Source organism: Dioscorea cayenensis, chromosome 14 (assembly GCF_009730915.1).
Source record: "Dioscorea cayenensis subsp. rotundata cultivar TDr96_F1 chromosome 14, TDr96_F1_v2_PseudoChromosome.rev07_lg8_w22 25.fasta, whole genome shotgun sequence".
Classification (NCBI taxonomy): Eukaryota; Viridiplantae; Streptophyta; class Magnoliopsida; order Dioscoreales; family Dioscoreaceae; genus Dioscorea; species Dioscorea cayenensis.
In genome coordinates, this window is record NC_052484.1 from 19168596 (window position 1) to 19194316 (window position 25721).

Below are 25721 nucleotides of genomic sequence, written 5' to 3' on the forward strand. Positions count from 1 at the left end.
AATGAAAGAAATTATTCCAAAAATCAAATTCTCTTTTTGCCAATGGGAATAAATAATATTCAATAAATAATAATTGTTGGTGTTCCTCAACCAACCTAAATTAAAAATACATATATACAAATATAAATCTTTTTATAAAATAAATTAAATTAAATCACAAAAAAAATTAATTTTTTATATTAAATAATTCCATTAAATTAAACACAGGCCAGTGATTCCGGCATCAAACAAGGGCCCACCACGGCAACGATTCCAGCCAGTTCCCATTGGTCGAACCCCGTACTCACGCTGCTCCGCGGGACACCACACCGCTCCACAAACTAAAACAGGACACAACCGTGATTTCCTAAATTAACAAGGCTACCAAAGGGCCAAACATCCACATGTCAAACATCCAAAGGTCCACAGCAAAAATATCTTGTCCACGTGTCGCTCATCCATCGGACTTAATTTCTAGAGAAGGATCATTAGGCGGCTTTAGACAATAGAGAAGGACTCCAAGAAACACAACCAAGAGAACTAGTTCTCTATGATTGAAGATAGAGAGAAGTGAGAGCCAATGAGGATAGAGTTCCCGGATCGCTGACGTGTCACCCTAAATTTCAAATCCGCGCCCGAACCCCTTCTTGAATTCGTTTATCTCCCTTCGATCAAATGATCGGGTTTTGATTTCCCACTTCCACGCCCCATCGCTTCTCCTTCTTATCCCCCCCAACCCCGCACCCTCTCTCTCTCGCTCACACGACACCATCCTCTTCTCCTTGCTTTCCTTTTGGTGGCTGCTAACCCTAACCCTAAGGTCAGAAGCCTCATCTGGTGATGGTTTTTTAGGTTTTTTTTGATGATTTCTGGCGATTTCTGATGGATCTGATGGTTTTGTTTTCAGTTTTCGCGATGAAAGGTGGGAAATCCAAGGCTGAGGCCAAGAAGGCTGATAGCAAGTGAGTTTTTGATTGATCTGTTTGGGGTTTGGTAGATCGGTGTTGTTTTGATCTGGGTATTGGTGATCTGAGGGTTTGGTTTTGGTTTTTTATTTTTTTTTATTTTTTATTTTTTATTTTTTGATCTTAGGTTGTCGGTTAAGAAGAAGGAGGTTAAGCCGAAGGCGAAGCCAGTGAAGAAGGAGAAGGCCGGGAAGGACCCTAACAAGCCCAAGAGGCCTCCAAGTGCTTTCTTTGTTTTCATGTATGCCCTAGCGATAATTTTTTGTTTTCATCTTTGTTTTTATATATATATATATAATCATATGGTTTTGATTTTCTAGGGAGGAGTTCAGGAAGACGTACAAGGAGAAGAACCCTCATGTCAACAAAGTCGCTGTTGTATGTCTCTGTTATTCCATCCAGATCTCCAATTCATTCCTTTTTTCCCCAAATATTTTCTGTTTTAATCGGAGCTAATATTCATCCATTGATTCGAACTAGATCGGGAAAGCTGGTGGCGAGAAGTGGAAATCCTTGTCTACTGCTGTGTGTTTCTCCCCCTTTTCCTTTTCTTTGATATAAACCAGATAATCATCGTATATACGAAAATCAATCATATTTATAACTATTTATGAAAAAAATTGTTGAAATTTACAGGAGAAAGCACCTTATGAGGCTAGGGCTGCCAAACTGAAGTCCGAATATGGAAAAAAGATGGATGCTTACAATAAACAGGCATGCTGAACATTGTTAATATCTATTATTCATATCCAAATTCCGATTAATTGTGACAAATCCCTAATTAATTTGATTGATTTCTACTAATCAGGCTGAGAGTGGTAACAACGCTGCGGACGAGGAAGAGGAGACCTCTGATAAGTCCAAGTCTGAGATTAACGATGATGAGGATGATGAGAGTGGCGAGGTGAATTAATTTTCAAGTTTATTTATTTATTTCATGAGTAAATTGGAATTCAACAACTTCTTAATGCGAATTTATTTAAAATTTGTTGTTTTTCCAATTTGTCAGGAGGATGATGATGAAGAGTGAGGAGCAAGCCAAGAATGGGTTGTTTCACTACTTGCTGTGCTTATTCTTAGGTTTCATGAAAAGAAAGAATAGTAGAATTAGTTAGAAAGTAGAATTCGAATCTTTGCTTTTTTTTCCTTGATGTTTTCATCTTTTGTTGGGAAAAAAGTATATGTCCCTTCTCTCTTGTTGCATGACGGTCTATCTCTTAAGGGGAATATGTTTTGGAAGGAGGTGGGAAGATGCTTTTATAGGGCCTATATGGCTTCATTTGTACTTAAAAATCTATCCTTCTGACTAATTCTACTTGGGGGTTTGGCTTTCATTGTTGTTGGTGTGTATATATTTGTGTTTGCTTCCTATGGCTCTCTTATTTATTTTGTGGTTTACTTGCTTACCTGTTCTGCATGGTTGGCTTCTCAGGGCTTTCATTCCAAGCTTTGTTTGTAGTATGTTATTTCTTGTCCTCTGTAGTGCATGCGTTGGCTAGTTGCCTAGCTGGTTTCATTTTCGTTAATCTTTATATTTGGTATCTGTTTACGTTATGGATGATTTGTGGCTTGTTTATATGAGATATATTTCCATTTTCTTATTAAAGGTGTTGCTTTAAATGCTGTTCGTAGAGTTTGGTCTTGGTCTATTTTGCTTTGATTTTAGTTTTGGAAGTGAAATGGCGGTGTTGGTCAGTTAAATCTGATGTTGCTTGAATGTTGACATCTCGTTTGATTCGGTTGAGTATTTATCCTTACAGAGGGATGGATGGTATGCTTTTTCGGTTTGGCCTTGTTATTGTTGTGATATGAAGAACAGTTGGTCAACTGCCGGGGTTGGCAGTTTTTCAGTGGTTTTCTTCACTTGGAAGTGATCAAATTAAGTGTGGCGTCATTTCTTTTAATAGATTTAATCATTGGGAGGGGTGTTGATGCTAGATTTTTATGGATATGATTGAACTTTGTGTGCTTGTTATTGTGGTATGCTTATGAATTTTAGCTTGATGTTTGATTGTAACAATTGAATTCTGATATTTATGTTTCTTTAGTTCTGAATTATATGACTGTTCTTTGTTAATATAAGCAAGCTGATGTTCTAAGGAGCAAGGAAGTGTTTTTTTTCTTAAAAAACTGTTGCATTGCAAAAACTAGTTTTCCTGAGTTTATCAGCCTGTTGTTGTTCGACTCTTTAAACTGGTAATACGAGTTTCATAGGTTGGTTTGTTCCGCGCCAATTGTTTGTTCGTGCATTCAAGTGCACAACCCTAAAACTTATTTCCTCCTGAGATTTTACATCTTTCTGATGTAACTTATGACCAACCAACTCCTTATATGCTCACTGGGTTCTAGTGCGTTACTAAAAAAAAGTTAATTCATACGGTATGATGTGAATCGCAACCGTGTCGCGGGAAAGACCTGTGTCTTGTCAGTTTTTGAGGACCATATGTATATTATCTTTGTCCTTTAATCATATAACAATCCAATAATAGGGGGTTAGTATTTTATTTTTCTGTCAAATTGAAAGATTGATTAGTAAAAGAAAAAGTAAATAAAAAGATGATTCATAACTAGATCTTCCCAAGTTTCCAACGGATTGCCGCGTCAACCACTTCCTAAGCCTTACTGCCTTACTCTCTCTTTCTCTCTCTCTCTCTCTCTCTCTCTCTCTATATATATATATATATATGCACATAGCTCTTAAGGCTCTTTTCTGGTAGAACCCGAAGCGTGTTGCTCGCGCGCGTAGATGGCGGCCACTCCGAGCAAATGCTTGCTTGTCACTGGCGCTTCCGTAAGCAATCTATCAAATGATTCCTTTTCCACCTCGTCTTCTTCTTCTTCTTCTTCTTCTTCTTCAATTGCGTCTAACTGTCAGAATGAGCATTGCGCAGGGAGTAGGAAAGACCACTCTGGTGATGCGAGTGCTCGAGAGGCTACGAGTCTCTCACCCCAGCCTCAACATCTGTGGCTTCTATACTCGTGCGTCCTCATTTTCTTTGACGCATTTTATCGAACACCTTTCGGTCATGAACACTGGAGCACATAATTGTTGGTTTTTCCTTGTTGTCAGGGGAGATTAGAGAAGGCTTTGATAGGGTGGGATTTGAAGTTGTCACCCTCGATGGTAGGCAAGGGCCACTCGCTTCCACCAAGGTTTCCAGGTCCTTTTTTTTTTTCTCTCACTATCTCGTCGTTCTCTTCTGTTTGGGATAAAGCATTTGGCAGTGGAAAGCTTGCTATTTTTGAACTTTTGTAGTCTTGTCTTACGTTGGATTAAACCAACTTTTTATTTTAAATAACTATTGTTAGTGTTTAATAACTATAACTATAATTATTAATTCCAGACTGATTATGAAGCCTTTTGTGTCAGCGTAAGCCAAATTTTCATTTCATTTATCTTCTAAGAGTGTTATGCTCGCTCTGCGTTCATTTTAAAGCGCAGTCATTTGTATGGAAGTGTCATAAGGAAGGTGACTACTTTGAGGTTCTAATGAATGTTATTTTTATATCTCTACTTTGTACTTTTGGATTTCAACTTGTGAAAATAGGGAACAATTGTTGCTCATTTCTTGAGAAATGTTGTTATAATATAGATCACATTCATGCTATCTCAGGAGTCCTACTTTCAGTAGCGTTTGTACTGATTTTTATGAGGATCTTTTCTTTTTATTTTATTTTATTTAGTCATATTCTTTTTGGAGTTATTGTTGATGAAATTGTTTTGCACTTTAGACTAGGACAAGTTGAGGTTCCATAACATTTTAATATTCTTCCAACTATTATTTTTGTTGTTTGGAAAAATCCATTCAAGTTTGTTTCTTTTGTACAACAAGAAGGTGGTGTTGTAATGATAAATTGACAATCATATTCATCTCCTCTTTATACCTTTGCCACATGTGTTCTGCCAGTAGACTTATATTTTCAGTACAGCCCCCTTTTTTTGCCAGTAGTATTTTGGGGCTGCAAAAAGGGAACTCAAACTTGGTTGACTCGTTTCATTGTTTTCACGGATGTCATGGGATGAACTGTTTAGGGTCAAGGAAATAGATATTTCAACGTGTTTAACTTTCTAAACAACTGAAGGAGTAGTGTTAAAGGTCCTGGAGCTTTTGACATCTAAAGGCAATCATATGAGAGCAGTTTCTTGATTTTTCAAAATGACAAAGATAAGATTCACATATATTTTTTTTTTTTTTTTATTTCTTTCCCTTTCAGTTACATTCGGTGTTCCCTTGAGCATATGACTTATCACGTCACTTAGTTTAGGACTTATTTCTTACTTTGATGGATAAAGGAAACAGTGTTTGACTTAGTTTTATCTTTGATGGGTCTAGGAAAACTGTATGCATGTGTTTGGAATCAACACAATTGTGTAATATAGACACACCTCAACTAGGAGTGTATTATCAACACAATTGTGTATTATATGACTTATCACGTTACCTGTGGCATATATTCATTTATGTATCACAGACACACCTCAACTAGGAGTTGCCATGCGGGGTGGTGGATTTTGCTAGACTAACTAATAGTCCCTCATCAGTTAATTTGATAAATATGGGTTTCAATAGGTAAGTCTGGGTCTCTCATCATATTAGTTTAAACTGAAGCTTGTGGATTGAATTGGGCCCATTTATTATGTATGGTTTACACCTGATAAATTTGATTTCCTTGTATGTGTTGTCACATTAATATCATAGAGTTAAAGATCCATGTCAGGGTTGGTGATCCATGTGTTGTTGTGGATGTGGCATTGGTGTTTGAGTCTCATGTGTGACATGTTTGTTTATACTCGAGTCCCAACTGCATTAATGTTCTTTACTGATTGACATTTATAAATTGTTCTTACCCTCAACTTGTTTTCTTTAGTGTAAAATATAATTTTTTTTGTGGACACGCTCTTTTTCCTATCAATTTTAACTCTAGAAATACTGGATTTTGACATGAACTTGGTGTCCATTGTGATTGAAATTAATGGTCTTGAAATGCTGTAACTATTTAAATTTATTTTTGTGGCTCATTGTGCTTTACTTCTCCATTTACTGAGGCTACAGGTTCATCAATTTATAGAAAAGTAATTTGCTTTGATTGCAAAAATCACACTGATTCATGCTAATTAGAGCGCCCTACTTAAAAGTTTTTGTGCTTCTCTCGACCATATGTCTGTTCAGGATACGGTCCTGGTTTTTTATTCAATCAATTTTGTTCTTTCTTTATATCTTTGTATTTTGATATCCTCACTGTAGATATTCTGATGTATAAGTTGACAAGGGTTTCCTTAATGAATGCAATTTGATTGCAAATCCAAAGCTTCTTTTCACTTGGCATTCTAGCACTGCCAAGAAATATTGTGAGTTATAATTTTTTTTTTAAAACCAGTTTAAAGTTGGATTCATTAATTGTAGCCAGGAAGCTCTCAGATGGCCTAGTGTAGGGAAATACAAAGTGGATGTAGCCTCATTTGAGTCACTGGCGTTGCCGGAGTTACAGGTTAGTAATGTGTTGAAATTTGTCATGTACACATTGGATATTACTTCCGAAAGAAGCTCATGCAAGTCCTAAATAATTATCTGCTATTAGGTTAAACAAGGTACAGATCTTTTCATTATCGATGAAGTGGGGAAAATGGAGTTATACAGTCCATTATTTTTCCAGGCTGTTCTGAATGTCCTGGAGTCCAACATTCCAATATTAGCCTCCATACCCATACCGAAGTTTGGACGCGATATTCCTGGAGGTAACATATTAAAGACTCAGATTCGAATCACAGCATTACAGAAGACAATACATGTGTTCAAATTCATTGCTTCTTACACTTGTTTGCTGAATGCGTTACCTAGTGAAATCCATTTGGATTTTACAATGAAAACTTACATCGATGTTCTTCAGCTCCTCGGCTGTCAATTTTCCATTAATAAATGCATGATTGACTATTTGTTGAAAATCCTGATAACCAAAAGTTCTATTTGTCTCATAGATATATAAAGAAGAATATTACCTCAAAAATCCAGTACTCTCAGTGAACATACTTTATACTTTAAAGTGAATAGAATACATTGAAACAAGCATGTTTGCATGTGTGATCAGTTTATAGATTAATTTTTTTTAATTTGGTGTGATTCCATGAATATAATATCTTGAATTATTATGAGTAAAAATGTGGTTTTGCTTTACAGTTGCCAGGCTAAGAAATCATCCAGGAGCTTCAGTATTCACTCTAAACACTGGAAACAGAGATGCAATGAGGGAAAATATATATACCCAGCTGGTAAACTTGCTGCCCAAACCTTGATGTTCCATCTCACCCATCTTCATGTTTTATGAAAATGTTCTCTTTATCTCTCTGATATTATAATGCTTTGTTATACAAATAATATGATGTGGCTTATGTTTTTGGTTTTGGTGCTTGGTTTATTGAATTGCTTTGACATTTTGCACATACACCTTTGTAAATATTGGTAATTTGGTTGTATATCTTTGAAAATTCGTTTTTACTTACTAGGGTATTTGCATGCATATATATATATATATATATATATATATATATATATATATAGCTAAGATGAGCGGTCAGACCGTTTCAAGAAAATAGGGGTGTGCACAAGTCTTGGTGGGTCATGTGCACATATGGGTGTTGGGTTTATATGTACATAAACACTACTCACACTCCTAAAAATACGTTTTGACTTGTGATTTAAACTTTCACCACTTGTGAAAGGTTCAAACAGGAATTCGAATATTAATAAATCACTTGGTTGTTGGTTGGATAATATACCACTAGAAAAATCCTAATAAATCTAGTGGCAGAGTAACGATAAACCCTAATAAGTTTTCTATATAGTTTGTTTGGATGTATGAAAAACTTATTATAGTGCTATTGGATTTACTTAAATTATTACATGTTTTACACCATTTAATATTTCTTCTTTTTATAAGGTAAACGTTTTTGGATTGAAAATCTAGCAATAGTAATAATAATGATGATGATAATTTAGTGAGCTCTTTATTAACTTTGTGGCTACAAAATGGAACACAAAGATAGAGCCTATGATAGAACCCACTTATCTTGTTAGCAACATTGCTAGTTAATTAAAAGACAGGTATGCCTCAACGTGCTTTGATCATTAGAGAGTTGGCCATAGATTTTTCAGAGAGATAAAAATTAAAAATAATAATAAATAAACAGATATACAGAGACAGGATAGTTATCACTTGTAAAGACCATCACTTTTTGGACCACATAAGAAAAACACTTTAAATTTTAGGGACCATTTTATAAAGGCATACCATTAAAAAGATTGACACTTGTCATAAATATTATTGGTTGAAAGCTTTTTAAACCAATTAAAATAAAAGATAGTGAATTAAAAGTAGTTCTTATGCTGTTTTTAATGCTAAGTTGGGTGTGTCTTCTCCTCTACCATTCTTTACAATTAAACATTAATATGCCTCCCTTGTCATAATTTTGTCTTTGAATCAAGAATCAAGATATTGTTAGGCATCTTAGGTTCTTGTCTTAGCATAAAATTTTAATGTATTAGATTTGTGATTCATATTAAATGTGTCACACATGTTACTACATGATCTTAGTCATCAACTTTTTCTTATCACTTTTTGTTATTCTTGTCTATTTTATATTTGCTTTATAATTTTTTAAATATAATGTCGATAAAAAAAATAATTAATTAAAAAGAAACACATTTCATTAAAAAAGGTGGGTATCAAATATAATCGATGAGTATTAAACTAAATACACATATATGTATTTTCGATCCTATCAACATCAAAAATCCATGTTTTATCTAAATCTCAATTTTCCGACTCACAAATCAAACAAAAATATCTACATAAACAAACAAAGTTGTCGACGATGTTGATATAAATATGTATACACAAATATAGACACTTATACCCAAACAAATAAAAAGAAAAAAAAAATTATGAAGCAATAATGAATGATTCAAGAACACATTGAGTGCTCATATTTTGGAAGTTTATAAGAAGAAATGAAAGATGTAAAACATGTTTGGGCACTTTCTCTTGGAAGGGCTTGGTTCATTTAGAATGGTATGTGAATTTGAGTTTCCAATATAGTCCCTACCATGTGATTGCACTAGTGGCATACACCTTGAGATTCTTTTCTATTACTAATAAGATGATGTTACATCAATGCTTTTCAATCCCTTTTACTTAGTTTTATTAAGTTCAAGTTCATGCAGAGTTATTATTATTATTATTATTATAACACTCAAGCATGTAGTGCGGAATGATAACAAAAATAAGTTAATTTAAATCACCTTTTCTTATTTGATATTTTTCACTCTTTGTCTAATGTTTAAAATAAACAAAGTTGGTACTTTCTTGTTTATGAGTTTTATTAATCTATTATGTTAAACACTTAAGTTGTTTTTGACTGAATTTGTAATAAACTTAAAATTTCAATCATTTTTTGAGATAATCTAGAAAATGAATGAAATAGTTTCATATCAAATACAAATTATATGTAAGAATTTATTTTTATTATTTTAATTTTTTTTCTCATCTATTCAATGCCAATTAAAATTTATTTTTTCCAATTAAACAAACCTTCTATATAAACAAACCAACACACCTACTTCTCATTTATCTTAATTAATAATAATAATTATTATTATTTTCTGTATTCTCATGTATCAAGTCAAAACTCAAAAGATATTGAAACAATACCAAAGTTATTAAACAATTAAATAAAAATTAAAAAAATAAAATAAACACATAATTACATAAGGTCATTTATCTTAATTAATAATTATTATTTTCTGCATTCTCACGTCTCAAGTCAAAACTCAAAAAGATATTCAAACAATACCAAATTATTAAACAATTAAATAAATAAAATAAATAAACATATAATTACATAAAAAAAAATTTTAAGAGAAATGATCTCACGAATTCAGTTTTGTGTAATTATAATGGAATCAGATGTAGTTCATTCTCACTCATTGAATTATCTCAATTTAGTAATTTTTACGGATTTAGTTTAAAAATGATGTACGTCTTGATTCTGTGACAGTTACCACGAATTGAGTTCACTAAATTATTTTTCTTCTTGGATCTCACTAAACCCAAACAGCTCGGTCACAGTTTAAGGCATGCTAAAGTTCACCGCGTGCACAAGATACCGCGCGGCAACGAACAAAGAGAAGTAGCGAATTCCAGTGCACGTCTCACTAAAGCGCGCCAAATGGAAGCTCGACGTGCTGAAAAGTAACTACCAAACCAACCTCCTCTTCGCCCTTTTCCTGTAATTCCAAACCCTAACCCTAATTATTCCTTTCATAAAACAACAAATTCCCCTTTGAATTCACTCCCCCTATCCCCAATCCAGTAAAAAATTAGCTATTGCCCTTTCTCAGCCTACTAAAAGCTCCTCCTTTTCACCATTTCCACACTCCTTGTTTTGGTGGGGGGAGCTGTGCCATTGCTGTTGAATTTGAGAATGGTGATGATTTATCTGTGTTTTGTACTGTTTTCTTTGTTTTTTTTGGGTGTTTGGTTGTTGTTCTGATTGGTGGTGTGTTTGATTGGTGGTTTGAGTGGAAAAGTTGGGAACTTGTGGGTGGTTTGTGATCTTTCTTGTTGATGTGATTCTGGGATCTGGTGAGCTTGCCTTGGTTGTCTGTTTGATTATTGGTTGTTCTGATCTTCAGAGGAAAAAAGGTCAACTTTGCTATTTGATCCTTATCTTGTAGCATTGACCTCCATTTGTTTGTTTGCTTTTAGATCAGGGACTTATTTATCATGTATGTACTCTGCCTAGGATTAGGGTTTTAATTGATTATGGCCTTATCTGGTTGTTTGTCTCAATAATTTGTGAAGAGAAGGGAAGAAATGTATCAATGCATTATCTTTGGCGTCATGGTTTCATTTTCTTCAACCGAAAACAGGATCGTCACTTGCAATGCATAGATAACCTAATGTTTGTGTTTGGAGATTGAATTTTTCTTATCAGAGAACTCTGCTGTGGATTTCGCAGGAAAGACATTGTTGCCGAAGAGTTTGATCTATTTTCCATGGGGTAAAGAATAGTATTGTGCAATTCTTGTCTTTGGAGAAGCAGTTCCAAAATCTATGGCAGGCATATTACAATTTTTGGACTTCAATCATGCAAGCACTTCCAGGAAGTTATTTGTGCACAAAAAACACAATGATGGTGAGAATGAATCATCTCTGCTTGTTATCCGGTCTTTAGTTAGACAAATTGAAATATTGTTATGTTGCCTTTGGCTCTTCTCGATAGGTCTTGAAGCTCCTAGGAATAGTTTGGAGTTTCCCATGGAGGCATCTCAGAGTTATCAAATCATTCATGAAGATGTTCCGGTGAGCAAATTATTTCATTTTAATTTAATTTTTCTAGAATCTTAAGAATTAGTTGAAAAGTGAACTTTGTCATCTTCTTTTCAGTTGAATTTTCTCCCTTTTGCTCTGCTGGGAAAAAAAAAATTTAATCAACAATTGTATACTGATTTTGGCTTATTGATTTGCCTCAAGACTACTATTGTTTCTTTTCTTGTTCCTTTCTAATTACAACAATAAAAGATTTGAAGATCAGAATCATCAGACATGATGAAATCCTCAAGTATTTACTTGAATTATATTTATGGAGGTTCCACGTCTTGACCTGAATAAGCCATTACTACTCTGTTTTGTCTTTCCTTTTTTAATTATTTTTTAATAAACTCAAATATCTACTTCTGATTTTTGGTTTTCTACCATTAAATGATAGCATCACATTCCAGTTTGTGTAAGCCATATTGCACAAATTTCATTTTTTTCTTTCATGAGATACTCCAAAAATATCTGGTAATTGAGTTGTGATGCCATTGTCATCCATTTCCTTAAAAAGCTGTAGGGGAATTTGTGAATACAGTGCCATAAATTCTATCACAACACAGTTCGTTTATGCTGCATTGTCTCATTTTTAACTATTATACATTCTCCTGTGATTCTGGTTTGAGGATCTTGATGTTTACCATTAAATGGCACTGACTACAGCCTTCTGTGCTTTTGAATGAAGTACTCTTGTCAGGTGAAGCAGCCATCCGCCTCCAAGATGAGCCCTTGTCCAAATACAGCTCCTATGAAAAAGTTAATTGATGACGAGATGTCAAACAAAACAAAGGCAAAAAACAACACTCCCAGTGTTGTTGCCCGATTGATGGGCATGGACGCATTGCCATCAGAGACTACGAGTCTACCTTTTGTAGAATCAGACAGTGTGCAACCGAGAAACATGATGACAAAGACTGAATCGTCTAAGGTTTCATCAAATCATCACACTTCTATCAGCTCAACATCTTGCCAGCAAAATAAGAGAGAGTGTGTTCCTTTTGATACCAAGCCAGAGGCTAGCCAATTATCAACCCAGGACTCAAGGATGACAAAACCATGGTCATGTGAACATCCCCAAGAAGAGCTACTTCAGAAATTTAAGAAGGATTTTGAGGCATGGCAAGCATCTAAGTCACAAGAGCGTTCTCGCATCCTTGATCTGGACAATAATCGTCAAAGTAAGGAGAATGTAATTATTGCACAAGAAAATCTCGCAAGAGAAAAAGTAGCCATATACATCGGTGCTAAGAAATCTTCTGTGGATGAGATATCCATCGATCATTTGTCAATGAATAGATCCAAATTTCATGTACGCCAAGGTTCTGGATATTATCATGAGGCACATGCAGTTAAACCACTTCGATCGAATATGAAGGATGACCAGCAGTTCCGGAGCAGGAGAAAAACTTATAGTGTTGAACACTTTCCTTTGTCCAAATTTGAAGAGAAATGGGACAGAACTTCTTCTCCTACAAGGATAGTGGTTTTGAGACCCACTTCTGAGAGTGATGAAATTGAAGAGTCTTGGTTTGGTGCATCAAGGATGACAGAAAAGGAGGACAGTATGGAGGACTTTCTTCAAGAGGTAAGGGAAAGGCTCAGGCAAGAAATTCAAGGAAAGGTGAGGAGCACCAGTACTGCCAGAGGAAATCCCACCAAGATTTCCTTCAATGAGAGGCCAATGGACACAAAGCATGTCGCCCGTCATATTGTGAAACAAATTAGAGAGAATGTTACTAGGGACTTGGGAACAACATTGCAGCGATCAGAGTCAACAAGGTCTAACAGAAGTGAAATTCAGTTTGATGGACCGGACTCTCCAGAATTTATCAAGAGAGACACACGAAGGATCTTGTCAGAGAGACTGAAGAATGTACTTAAAAATGAAGTTGATATTCAGAATCCAATGAGTCGCAAAAGACAGTCAGGGACCACGCTCGCTATGTCCGAAGGGTTGAGAACACGACAGATGACTGAATTCTCAAAGTCAGGGAAAAAGGAGAGCTACTGGGAAGAGAAAAAATCTGTTGCGGAATCAAAAACTCACTCTCACTCTTTTAGACGTGCACAGGTGATTGACACGAGATTTGATAAGGAATCATTGTCGCCAAGGAACCTCATCCGATCCTTTTCTGCTCCAGTGACTGGAACAGCATTCGGCAAACTTCTCCTAGAGGACCAGCATATAATTACTGGAGCTCACATACGCAGGAAGCATGAAGCATCTGAACAAAGTTCACCTGATGTGAGGAAAAACAAGAAAGATAGTTTCAATCTTAAAGGCAAAGTATCAAATTTGAAACAGAATCTCAGCCTTAAAGGGAAGTTGTTTGGGAAGAAAGCACAGTTGGTTGACAAATCAGATGCTAGTGAATTTGAACCTTTGAAGCATATTATTACTGGTCCAACGGTTGTGATGAATCTTGGATTTGTGCAGGCGAGTGTTATGATCAGATATGCATCTCTTCTTCCTTTGTTTTTTAGTTAATTTTTGACATTCGTTTTATTTGGCCTCAGGACAATTACACTGAGGTACCACCAAGCCCGGCATCATTGTCTAGCAGCCCTCATGATGAATTCTTTAGGCCAGGTCATCCAAGTCCCGTGTCACCATTGGAGGCTCCATTTATTGAAGACCCACATTCATGCCATGCCTCTGCTGAATTTAGCTTAGAATTTCCTGGTAAGAAACTTTGTTATGTCATCAATTCATGTTTGTATGCTTGTAATGCCATTCAATATACATGTGTATAAGTTAGGAGTCATGTAACTTGGATTTCTCTTGATAAAAAAAAAACTTCATTTCAATTCATGTTATAGCATGAAGGAATCATCGATCTGTAGACTTGGTCATATCAATTAAATCAATTTTGGTATTTCTCTCTTTAGCGTCACATGAACATGTATTTCTCACAAAAAACTACATTGGACAACTTGGAGGGAAATGCTGTTTCTGTGGAAAATGAAACCAATGTTCAATGTATATCTAGTTTTGAAGCACAGATACTTGCCACGTAACTGTATTGGCATGTAAATGTTTTCTTCCTGTGAGATCACTAGTATCATGATGTGATACATTCATCACCAATAAACATTTGATTCATACTGCATTGCTGCTGATTTTTCCGTCTCGAACAGAGCTGACAACTCTATCAGAGCAAGCTGAGCGCAGTGGACCTGTGGATCTTGACATTGTAGAAAAGCTGAATGAGGATGAAACATTTGAGGGAACAGCCGAGGTAGAAGACCACATAGAATCATATATAAAAGACATCCTTCTTGCAGCTGGACTTTACGAGGGTGAGGCCTTCAACCGAACTTTTCTAAGATATGATGCACTCACAAAGCCAATTCCTAAATGGGTGTTTGATGAAGTTGAGGAAACATACGGTAAAAATGAGAAAGACGAAACTCTCAAGTGTTGCTGTGCAGAAACTCACATAGGTCACAAAATGCTATTTGATCTTCTAAACGAGGCATTGCCGCAGGTATTAGCAATCCAAATGCCTGGTTCCTCATTCAAGAGATGGCTTGCTGGACCACCAACTGTGTCTAGAGGGAAAAAACTCTTAGATTGTCTATCACATCAGATTAAGATGTTTTCGAATTCACCGGTTGACGAAGAATCACAGTCTCTAGATAGCATGATGATCAGGGACTTGAAGATGACTCCCTGGTCCAGTTTATCTCATGATGACATTGACTCCATGGGAAGAGAAATGGAGATGGTGATTGTAGCTGAGTTGATAGATGAGTTTGTGTGTGAAATGTTTTGTTAGTTGTGTGTTGAGATAGATAATGTTTTCTTCTTCTTTCTTCCTCTTCCTTAATCAATGCTGCATTGATGCTTCCAAATTCAATCTCTGAAAACAAAGATCAAAGATGTGTGCATGAGTGTAGAATTAGAGTGTACATGCTGTTCAGAAACCTTGTGAAACATATTTGTTATTCATTCGGCCTTGTATCACAGCTCAATAATGGAAAGTTATATTTTTTTGTTTTGTTTATTATACGTGTTAATTTTTTTTAAATGTTGATATTTTTCTTCACTTTCACTTGAGGAACAATGATAGGTCAAAATATTAAAGGAGTGTTTGGTTGAATGTGTTTGGCGTTAATTTTTTTTAAATGTTGATCAGTTTTCTTCACTTTCACTTGAGGAACAATGATAGGTCAAAATATTAAAGGAGCGTTTGGTTGAATGTGTTTGGTTGGTAAGGTTCGAAAAGTGTAATTTATTGGAAATGGAAAAAGTAAAGAAAATAAATATGAAAAAATAACACTTATGTCTTTTATGCAAAATAAATACTACTGTATATATAATAATGAGTTATTTTTAATTATATTTTTTAAAAATATTAAAAAAAATATAAATAATTAATTATTAAAAATAATTATTTAACTTTATGATACTACAATTTCATTCTAATTTTTTAAATTTAAGTAATAATATCATTAATTAGCTATTAACTAATGATATTAATTACAAATTAAATTAAAAATAATTCCAATAAAAGAAGTTAACTATAATAATTATTTCTTTTGCACAAGAACATCAATGTAATAAAAAAAATCAAAACAATTAAAAACATCTTGTAAAATATGATATATATATATATATGTATATATATATATATGGGCATATTAGTCATTTTCATATTCAAGTTGCCAAATCCCCCTACAATCCTCCCAATTGTGTGGTGAGTGAGACTCACTCCCTCCATAATCCCCCCTCACTCCCATTGATGTATACCTAAACAAGGGGTTACATCCAATCCCTCCTCTCTCTCACTCCAATCTTGACATCCAAATGCCCCTTAAATGGTCATCATATTTGTACATTTTTGTCTTTTTGATCCTTCCAGTTAATTGATTCATCTTTTTGATCCTCATATTTACATATTTATGTCCTTTTTTATCATTCCGTTTGTCAATTAGAGGGACCAAAAATACGAAAATATGTAAATATGAGAACTAAAATTGCAGATTTTATATTAGATGAACTAAAATAATAAAAAACACAAAATAGAGAAACTATTTTGATATTTTGACGATGATATGAATATTCATGCTATGATCTTTATTTTTTATTATTCTTCATTTGCAGAAACTGGGTGAATTTGGATTTGTTATTTTTTTTAAAAGATAGATTTTTAATTTTGATAATTTTTTATATTAAAAATTACAAATATATGAAGAGGATAAGTTTCCTACAGACTCAAATCAACGGACGTTCATCTGAATCGTTGAATTTTAATCAAACAGTGATGAACTGTTTCAATCTCAACAATACTATACCAATCTGTTGGGCCGAAACTGTTGAGTACTATCTATGTCTCCCTATCTCTCTTCTTTAATATCTCTCTAACAGAATATATTTGCTCATATATGAATAATACAACATTTAAAACTTATACTTTTAAGAAGTCATAATTAGAAACACTAGTTACACTACACATTGTCTTTTTAAACCCGGAAACCCCATCCGGTTTCATTTCTTATCAAATAAATCTATCGTTTTTATTTTATTTTTTCTTTAAAAAATATTCTTATTTAAAATTAAACAAATAGCCAAACAATTTATGCAAAAACATTTGTCTTACTACGAAAATTATTAATATAAAATATTCAAAAATTTCGAGTTTAAATTCAATTGATAATAATAATAATAATAATAATAATAATAATAATGGATTTTGATTGTGAATTTCAATTTACAATCTAAATTTGGTAACACTACCAGATAAAAATATATGTTAAATTCTCGGTGTATTCACACGTCATTAAATTAAACAAATACACCCATTCAGATCTTATTTTACTAAATAAAAATACATGTTAAATTCCCAGTGTCCACACGCAACTAAATTAAACAAATATTATAATATTTAAATTTATTAAACTTGCGAAGCAGTAAATATATTTATTTATCTATATAAATAGCGGTGTATAAGTAAAACAACTCAATTTCTTTTATTAGAATAAAAAAACATCATAATGAAATATATATATAAATATATACAAACGCCACGTTTCTTTCAAAAGGATACGTGGCATTTAATGGAAAAACATCTTCTGCCACGTCACTGCATGCAAGACCACCTGTCGGTATACTGTACCTCAAGAACACTATTTAAACCCTCCAACCCAGCTGCGTTGCCACACGATCTAAAGATCTCTTGCTTCGGGATGGCCAGCCGAGATGAGATGAGGAAGTGCGACGAAGCTTGCGGCTGCGACGTACCCTGTCCCGGCGGACACCGTTGCAGGTTCATCAAATCCCAGCCGTCCAATTCATTCCAAACCATTTATCTAACGGCTCATACTTTTACTAGTATTTAATAATTTTTTAATTAATTATTTACTGCAGGATCCTAATGTGTGTGTGTATATATATTTAAAATCTTGAAATTTTCAAAATTGCAAATATATTCCTTTGAATTTAAAATTACAGTATGGAAAAAAGATAAAAGTGGATTTATCAATAATTTTAATTAAAACTTAGTATTTTTGAAGTTTTTTTCCCTGATTTAGTAAAATAATTTAGATTAAATTGTTCTCATTAAAGTTTAATAAATATTAACAAAATTAGTGGTAGTTTTTTTAACATTAATTTAAATAATAATTAGTGATATTATTTATGAGGACAGGTGTGTCACGGCGGATGCCCCGTTAGTGGGGTCAACAGCGCCGGTGGGGACCACTGCCGTTCGGCACGTGACGTGCTCGTGCGGAGAGCACTGTAGCTGCAACCCTTGCACGTGCGGAAGGTCTTCTGTGAGCGTGGGAACTGGGAGAGGCTCTTGCAAGTGTGGAGGCTCTTGCACGTGCCGCACGTGCGCAGCTTGAATGGTGTATAATTATTATGGCTATTATACGTAACTAATGTAATTAAGGGATGTATTTATAGAATAAAATGATGTAAATTATGTGGGGTTATAAAATTGTAAAAATAATATATATATGTAAGATGAGGGTTGTGGTTTTAGTAAGGTTTGAAAATAATAAAAAACGTGAGGAGTTGGTTTGCTTATTTGAATGGTTGTTACTTTCTTTTTTAAGAATACCCATATTAGTCGAATAATGTTATGAAGTTATATCACGAATTCATCCCACAGTTAACATGGCATATGAGTTTCTTTCTCCTAATCAGTATATAATAAAAAAAAAAATGAATTCTTTGATTTCACACTCATTTCTCCTAATTTTTTTTCCCCACCTATTGTCACTCTTCTGGTATCGTTGTTCTATATGGCTTTGCGGGGTCTCGGCTTTGTCGTGATGATCCTGCTTATCCTCGTTTTCGTTGACGTCTCCTATTACTCCGTCGTCATCGCCAACTACGGTCCCATCCTCTTCAATACTACCTTCAGTTCCTCTTCCCTCTTCAACATTACCTTAAGTTCCTCCTCTTTCATCGTCTTTGTCCTCATCATCCTCATTCTCTTAATAGACCCCATTTTTACCTTATAAATCATGTTTTTATACTTAATTCAGTAGGCAAAGACTGAATTGAAATTTTCATGATTGCGAAACCTTTTAGTTATTTGGTGATTGTTAGCTTTTGAATTGAGATCCTGTCATTAAAAATGAATTTTTTGTCTGAATAGGATTGGGATGAATATGGAAATTAATGAGGAAGTATTTCATTTTTTGTCTGAATAGGATTGGGATGAATATGGAAATTAATGAGGAAGTATATTTAGTTATTTGATGTAAATGCAGTTGGTGATGCTGCTATTGGAGCTACAACATCTTTTGATGGGTGATAGGCGGCCAGTGGCATACATGGGACTTGAAGATGAAGCAACTAGCTTGATGATGGTGCAAAGACAAGGATGGTGATGAGCAGTGGTTGATGGTCGACGATCGTTGGTTGACGATCGACCGACGTTTTTTGGCGGGTGATTGGAAAGGAGTGCTGGATGTGTTATTGATGGTGGTTGGCGACAAGCAACGATAGCATTGAACCTGTGTCGATTGACGGGCGGCGGTCAACCTTGAAATCATGAATTTATGTTTTTTTGTTATATGCTGATTAGGAGAGAGAAATTCAGATGCCACGTTAGTTGTGTGATAAATTCGTGAAATAACTTCGGGCTATATAGCATTAATCATATTATTCTTTACACTCTTTTTACTTTGTCTTTTTAGTCCTCTTATTTTAATTTAAGTTTTTTTTAATTCTTTTATTTTTTGAATGAGTACAATTAAGTCCTTTATATACACTTTGAACATACTAATTATTAATTTTTATTACTCTTATATTCTAGGAATCATATAAAAAATATTTTTTTTTTTGAATTGTGTATATTAATTAATAAATTATTTTAAATATTAATTATTTTTATGATTAGAACAGTCTTAGAGGTCTTGATTGCAGTGATTGAAAGAACAAGGGATTGAAAGAGCTTTTAAATTCGATTTTAGCGATATTGGATATTTTGAAAAAAAAATATTAAACTAAACACTGAAATTAGTTTAGTGTAAAAATGATTTTAAACTTATAAGATATTTTTAAATAATTAAAAATTTTAATTATTGCATTATCTTATTACAATCCATTGTTTATCTTTTTACAATCCATTGTGGGACGGTGGACGGTATTTGTCACAAGGCATCTTTATGGAAAAAAGTGTGATAACTAGGCTCCAAAAAGAAAAAAGACTTTAACATTATATTTTTATAATTTTACAAATATTTTTATAATTCCAAGGTCATAGACTCATAATGTGCTTTATTTTACAATAATTGATGGTGGTTGCTGTATAATTCCATCAATGTATTTTGTTTAATAGAAAAAGACTTCCAAATTGAAAATTCGTTAAAGTAAATGGTCTTAATTTTTTTTTAAAATATTGCAAATTGTTTGTTTAAACTTTAAACAATTAGATTAATTTAACATTAAATTGCCGGCCCCAGTTGTTCCATCGGATACCCAACAACTTTGACAAAAATCCACCCAATAATATAATTAATTTAAAATAAAATAAAATAAAATAAAAACCAAACAAGACTATATATATTTATTTATATTTATAAATATTAATAAAAAAAGAAATCGGCACTAAACGACAAGTGACAACGACTCGGTAGCGGACCCTAGACGGATTTCTACATAAAAATTAATTAAGAAATAAAAAATTTCAAGTCCGGAAAGCATCGTCTACAAAGTTCCATCCAGAACGCAAGAAAAACAAGCGATTTGGGAAATTTCGAAGCAATTCGCGAGGTATGAATCGAAGACTTCTTCTTTGATTCTCTTGTTTATAGTCTCAGATCTATGCGTGTTTTCTTTACGCCCCCGTTTGAATCGATCGGGAGAGATCTTTCATCGGAGTACTCATTGAGTTATATCTTGATTTGGGGTATTGGACTTTGTGGATCTATTTGATTTTGATCTTTTTTTTGTTTTTCTAGTTTTATTTGTATGATTTTCGGCTTTGATTGTTATTTTTTGCTTGAAGTGATGATGGATCTGTTTAATTGTTGTTGAGATGAGAGATTTTCATAATATTCAGTTCATTTATAATTAAATTTAGGGATTTTCATGATGTTTTGGATGAATTTTGTTAGATCGGTGAGATATGTTGGTGGTGATTCAAAGTCATGTTTTTGTGAAGTTTCTTAAGAAAATAAACTTAAAATGGTATTAATACTATGGGAATTTGTTTCTATGAGTATTTTGCTGGATAAATTAGAGGATGGAGTTGCTTGATATGGATTTGGTTTATGCCACTTGGGATAGAAGAGAAGTATGATGCATCACATAGTTTAGGAGGTTGATCTTTCATTTTATTCTATTTTATTTTATTTTTGGCAAATTAAGGGCTTGTTTGGCTAGGAGCAAGTGAAAAATAGTTATGATTGCGTATATATAGGTGATTTTGTTATTTTTATTTTTATTTTTTTGTGTTAAGATGAGCGGCTAGATCGCTAAGAAAGGTGGGTATGCACAAGCCTCAGGCCTCAGTGGAGGAGGTGGAAATGAGGTTGTGAAAACGTGGGTGCTAGGACTACCCACACAATCATTATTTACACCCCAAAATATGCCCTCACCCGTAATTTGAACTATCACCACTTGTTAAGGGAGTTTTAACGGGGACCAATATTTTTTTTTTTTGGCATCATAGATTGTTTGATGTTTGATATTATGTAAGGGATTTATGACATTTAATGATTTATTTTTTTCTAGTATGATGTAAATAATATATATGTAAAAACCCAATTTTTGAAAACTTGCACATTAAGTAGCGGTGAGGTGATGGTAACTTTGTTTGGTTTTTTAAAAATTAACAACTTTTACTCAAGTACTTGTAAATAAAATGGCTTTTTTGCTACCAAAACCACATAAAAAGGCTGTTTACATGTTAATAAACTTGCAATACACCAACTTACTCAATAACAAAGAGTCTCGAAGTGAGTGATCCTCAGGGATTGCGGTGCATCTTATTATTTATCTATTTTTGCATGTCCATAGAGGTGAAACCCACTATTCAATTCTTATGAGATGATTATGGGACCTTTCCCTATATAGAGTAGTATAAAAGGATGACACATATTTTGTAGGACTTCATCAGCTGTCTATTAAGTTGATAGATTACGATGGTACAAATGGAACATGTATATTGGTTTTCTTGTTTCAATGACCCAATTAACATAGTTAAAAAAGTGGTAGTCTCATCATAGATGTTCACAACTATTGAACTTGAAGATATATGGAGGTATACCTTAGTTTAAGCCAGCATAAGAGTAAAACATGTTTTTTTTTTTGAAATATTATTGATCAAGTGTTTATTATATGCTGTTTTTAACCATATATGTGGTTATGCTTTGAATCATATTGGCATTTCATGCGCTGTTACCACATGTTCGAATATATATATATATATATCCTTTACCCTTTCATTTTTTTTTATGTTTGATACCTTTTGCATTCCATCCATATTTGGTACTGAATATTTGTTTCTCTTTTCATTTATAATAGTGAATAATAATCATGAGTCAAACACATCATGGGCAGTGGACGTTTCGTCAGTTTGGGAATCCTCTCCGGGGTTTTTTCTCAAAGAAACCTTACCTATCCCCTGAGCTTCTCTCCTTGTTGCATGTTTTTGAGCAAAGCTTGGCAGAGAGCTTAAGAAAGCTGATGGCTGTGGATAACAAAGATGTCCTTAGTTTGTCATGGATGAGGGTTGCCATGGACACCTTGTGCACTATCCATGATAGCCTCAAAACTCTAATAACTGATCTCAAGTTTCCTTCTTCTGACTGGGATAATAAGTGGATAAATATGTATTTGGAGGATAGTGTAAAATTACTTGATATTTGCATTGCACTAATCTCAGAGGTATCCAGATTGGATCAGTGTCAACTCTGGCTGCGGTATAGCGTGCATCTCTTGGATCCTGCCAACAAATATCCCCCTGAAAAAGCGAAAAAAGCTCATACCTGTCTTCAAGACTGGATGCAAAAAATCAGGTCAAGTAGTCCAAAGCTGGAAAGCTGCCCTGCTACCCTTCAGGTCCTCGGGGGAAATCTATATTTTGGAAAGGTTAAGGATTCAGGCAAAGGGGAAATACTGGGGAGAGCTTTGTATGGGTTGAAGGTTGTGACAGTATTTATATGCAGTCTGCTTGTAGCGGCATTCTCTGGTCACTCAAAACCTTTGCTGCTCGATTTGGATGTTCCTCGTAAGTTTACGTGGTCTGTAGCATTCACTGATTTGCAAGCTTATGTGAATAATGAAATCATGAACCTATTCCCATCTGGAAAGGTTGCATCACCTAGAGAGGTAGAAGCTGTTAGATTAGCAGTGGAGAAGTTTACCATCTCAAATCATGTCAATTGCAATGAGGTAGCACTAGCACCAGTAAGTAACAAAAATCAAGAAGAACAAGGATTGCAGGAAACTGTTTCAAAATTAATTAAAAGTGCCGAGGAGCTTGACAGAGGTTTAGATCTTCTATCAAAACAAGTGAATACATTTTTCAAGATTGTGCTAACAGGTCGTGATGCTTTGCTTAATACTCTTAGAGGCTCTGATTTTACCCCTGAAAGTAATAAGGATGCGAATCTAAAAGCCATGAACTTATAGTAGGGATGAAAAATTATGCAAGGAGTTCATCAAAATGTATGCATTTCTGTTGTGTTTTTTTTCCTCGGTTTTGGTGAATGTTACTTGAATTGCCAACGAAATTTGCAAGGTATCTTGATTGTGGTGATGTAAGGCTAGATATCATAGTCACAGTATTGTTATCTATTATATATATATATATATATATGTAGATGTACATGGTTCAGTAGTAAGTGTTGTGTTATCATCATCTAGTGACTATGTAATGCATCTGTGACATAAAAAACTTTCCTTGAAATGTAAAGTAAATTCCTTGCATATAATGTTGGATTGTCTAACGTAGAACATAATGGATGTTACTCTCATACAATTTGTTGCAGTTACTATTGCAGATAAAATTCATTGGTGAGGCTGGCTAAATATTTGGATCATGTTCAAGCAAGACTTGACGGTAGCCAAATTTTTTACTAGGTTTGCCAGACTTGTGCTCTTACTTATTATGTTTTTTTAATGATAAATATGGACATGTCACTAATCATCAACGATTGAGTTGGGCGGGATCCGGGATTTGACTTACTTTGCATCTGGAAAATAAATGAAATACCACTTTTTTACTGCTATTTGTTTTTATCTATTTGATGTTGTGATATGATTTATAATTTTTTAAGTAAAATCAATGATTATCTAAATTTTTAAATAAAATAAGCTAAATAAATTTTAAAATGAGGCCATAGGGCAAATAACTTGATTAAGATATTTTACTTTCTATATGAGAGAACGAAATTTTATTTAATGTAATTCATTCACATTGTCAACAAATAAATAAATGTAAATTGTTTTTTATAACTTCATCTAACCCTGCTTAGTTTATTTTTTTGTCTTCCTTTTCGTTTCATCAAACTCACAAAACAATGATAATACAAAATTTTAACATTATGTAAATAAAAAATTAAAACAATTTACAAAATTCCTCAACTAAGAAAGAGTGACCATTATCACACGACACGAAATATTCTCCATTGTAAGTGAAATTACAGTGTAAGTGAAAATGCTGCATTTCTATTTACATCATTGTTGTTTGGTTTACTGTAACTGAAAATGCTGCATTACTTTTAATTTGTTTGGTTTGATGTAAGTTCGAAGATATTAGTCACCATGTAGAAGTAGAGGTAGAGATTCTCAATATATCAGTATTATTATTAATTATTTAACGCATTTTAAAAATAATTTAAACTAAAATAATTAATTTAATTTAATTTAATTTTTTTAAATTAATTAAATGATTTAATAAAAGTATTTATTACATTTAAAAAAATAATAATCGAAACTCAAATAACTAAGCTCAAATAATAATAAGAAACTTAAATAATTAAACACTAACTCTAAATAATTAATTTAACTCTCCCCATCTACTCTTAACACTAATGTAAATTAATTAATTAATTAACTTAATAATAATTTTATTAAATTAAAAAAATATAAAAATTCTTTAATTTTATATAAAAAAATATTGTTTTTAATTAAAAATTAAATACAAATTAGTTTATTTTAAAATAAAAATAAATAAATTTAATAAAAATATAAATAAGTATAAGTTTAATTATATTAACAATTGATTACATGTAAGTTTTTCAATGTTTTTTTAATACATAATTTGGAGAGTGAAGAATCGTGATTTTAAATTTTCAAATGTTATCAGCATTTCAACTTACAACAAAATTTACTGTAAATGAAAACGCAACTAAAAAGACACTAAAATCGCAAAACTGCTTATACGTAAAACCGATTTAATAAAGAAACCAAATGCTTTTTTACTATGAAAACCAGTTACATTACAGCTACTTACAACTAGTTGCAGGTAACCAAACAGCCTCTAAGATGTGAACCCAATTAATGAGTATTAGAACTTTTAGTCATTATTTTCTAATTAACATTTAAAGGGTCACACAAATAAGCCTAGAAGCAAAGGAAATTGGGCGTTGAAACATGTGAATAATAATCAATCACACTCATCATAATGTTTATTGCTAAACTACTTTTTCTCATGATGCTGGAGGCAGCACGCCGCCCGCCTTTGTGGACTTTAACAAATAAAATATTTAAAAATTCTCAAATATTATATATATATATATATATGTATGTATTATTTTAAAACACATTTATGCAATTTTTAAACCAATGGTAATATGTTTGGTCTAACCCAAAATTAATATATCTATATTGTTAAGGTCTAAAAAGTCAAAATTAATAATTGAGTATAATATTTGTAATTTTCTTATGTATACATTTAAAATATTCAATATAGTCATGTATTGTTCTTGTCATTCCTA

General features: G+C 33.3%; 3 protein-coding genes across 4 annotated transcripts; all 3 read left to right on the plus strand.

Annotated features, from left to right (window-relative positions):
• Positions 1-639: 639 nt before the first annotated feature.
• LOC120276458 (HMG1/2-like protein) lies at positions 640-2296 on the plus strand. Its single transcript, XM_039283211.1, has 8 exons — positions 640-799; positions 887-941; positions 1072-1185; positions 1265-1322; positions 1425-1469; positions 1581-1658; positions 1753-1848; positions 1954-2296. Exons 2-8 carry the CDS (start codon positions 895-897, stop codon positions 1972-1974), a joined length of 459 nt encoding a protein of 152 aa, XP_039139145.1. The 5' UTR covers positions 640-799; positions 887-894; the 3' UTR covers positions 1975-2296.
• Positions 2297-3109: 813 nt separating this feature from the next.
• Positions 3110-15322, plus strand: LOC120276225. Its single transcript, XM_039282947.1, has 13 exons — positions 3110-3735; positions 3836-3923; positions 4015-4105; positions 6350-6434; positions 6525-6681; positions 7121-7230; positions 9997-10190; positions 10340-10439; positions 11013-11136; positions 11224-11303; positions 12001-13752; positions 13833-13998; positions 14454-15322. The coding sequence occupies exons 1-13, from the start codon at positions 3691-3693 to the stop codon at positions 15092-15094; spliced, it is 3633 nt and encodes a 1210-aa protein (XP_039138881.1). The 5' UTR covers positions 3110-3690; the 3' UTR covers positions 15095-15322.
• A 5143-nt stretch (positions 15323-20465) lies between these two features.
• Positions 20466-23761, plus strand: LOC120275656 (UPF0496 protein 4-like). 2 transcript variants are annotated; one of them, XM_039282300.1, is made up of 2 exons: positions 20466-20547; positions 22303-23761. In XM_039282300.1, exon 2 carries the CDS (start codon positions 22315-22317, stop codon positions 23410-23412), a length of 1098 nt encoding a protein of 365 aa, XP_039138234.1. In that variant the 5' UTR covers positions 20466-20547; positions 22303-22314; the 3' UTR covers positions 23413-23761. The 2 variants fall into 2 exon arrangements, with proteins under 2 accessions (XP_039138234.1, XP_039138235.1); XM_039282301.1 differs by having other exon boundaries at positions 20546-20683.
• The last annotated feature ends 1960 nt before the right edge of the window (positions 23762-25721 follow it).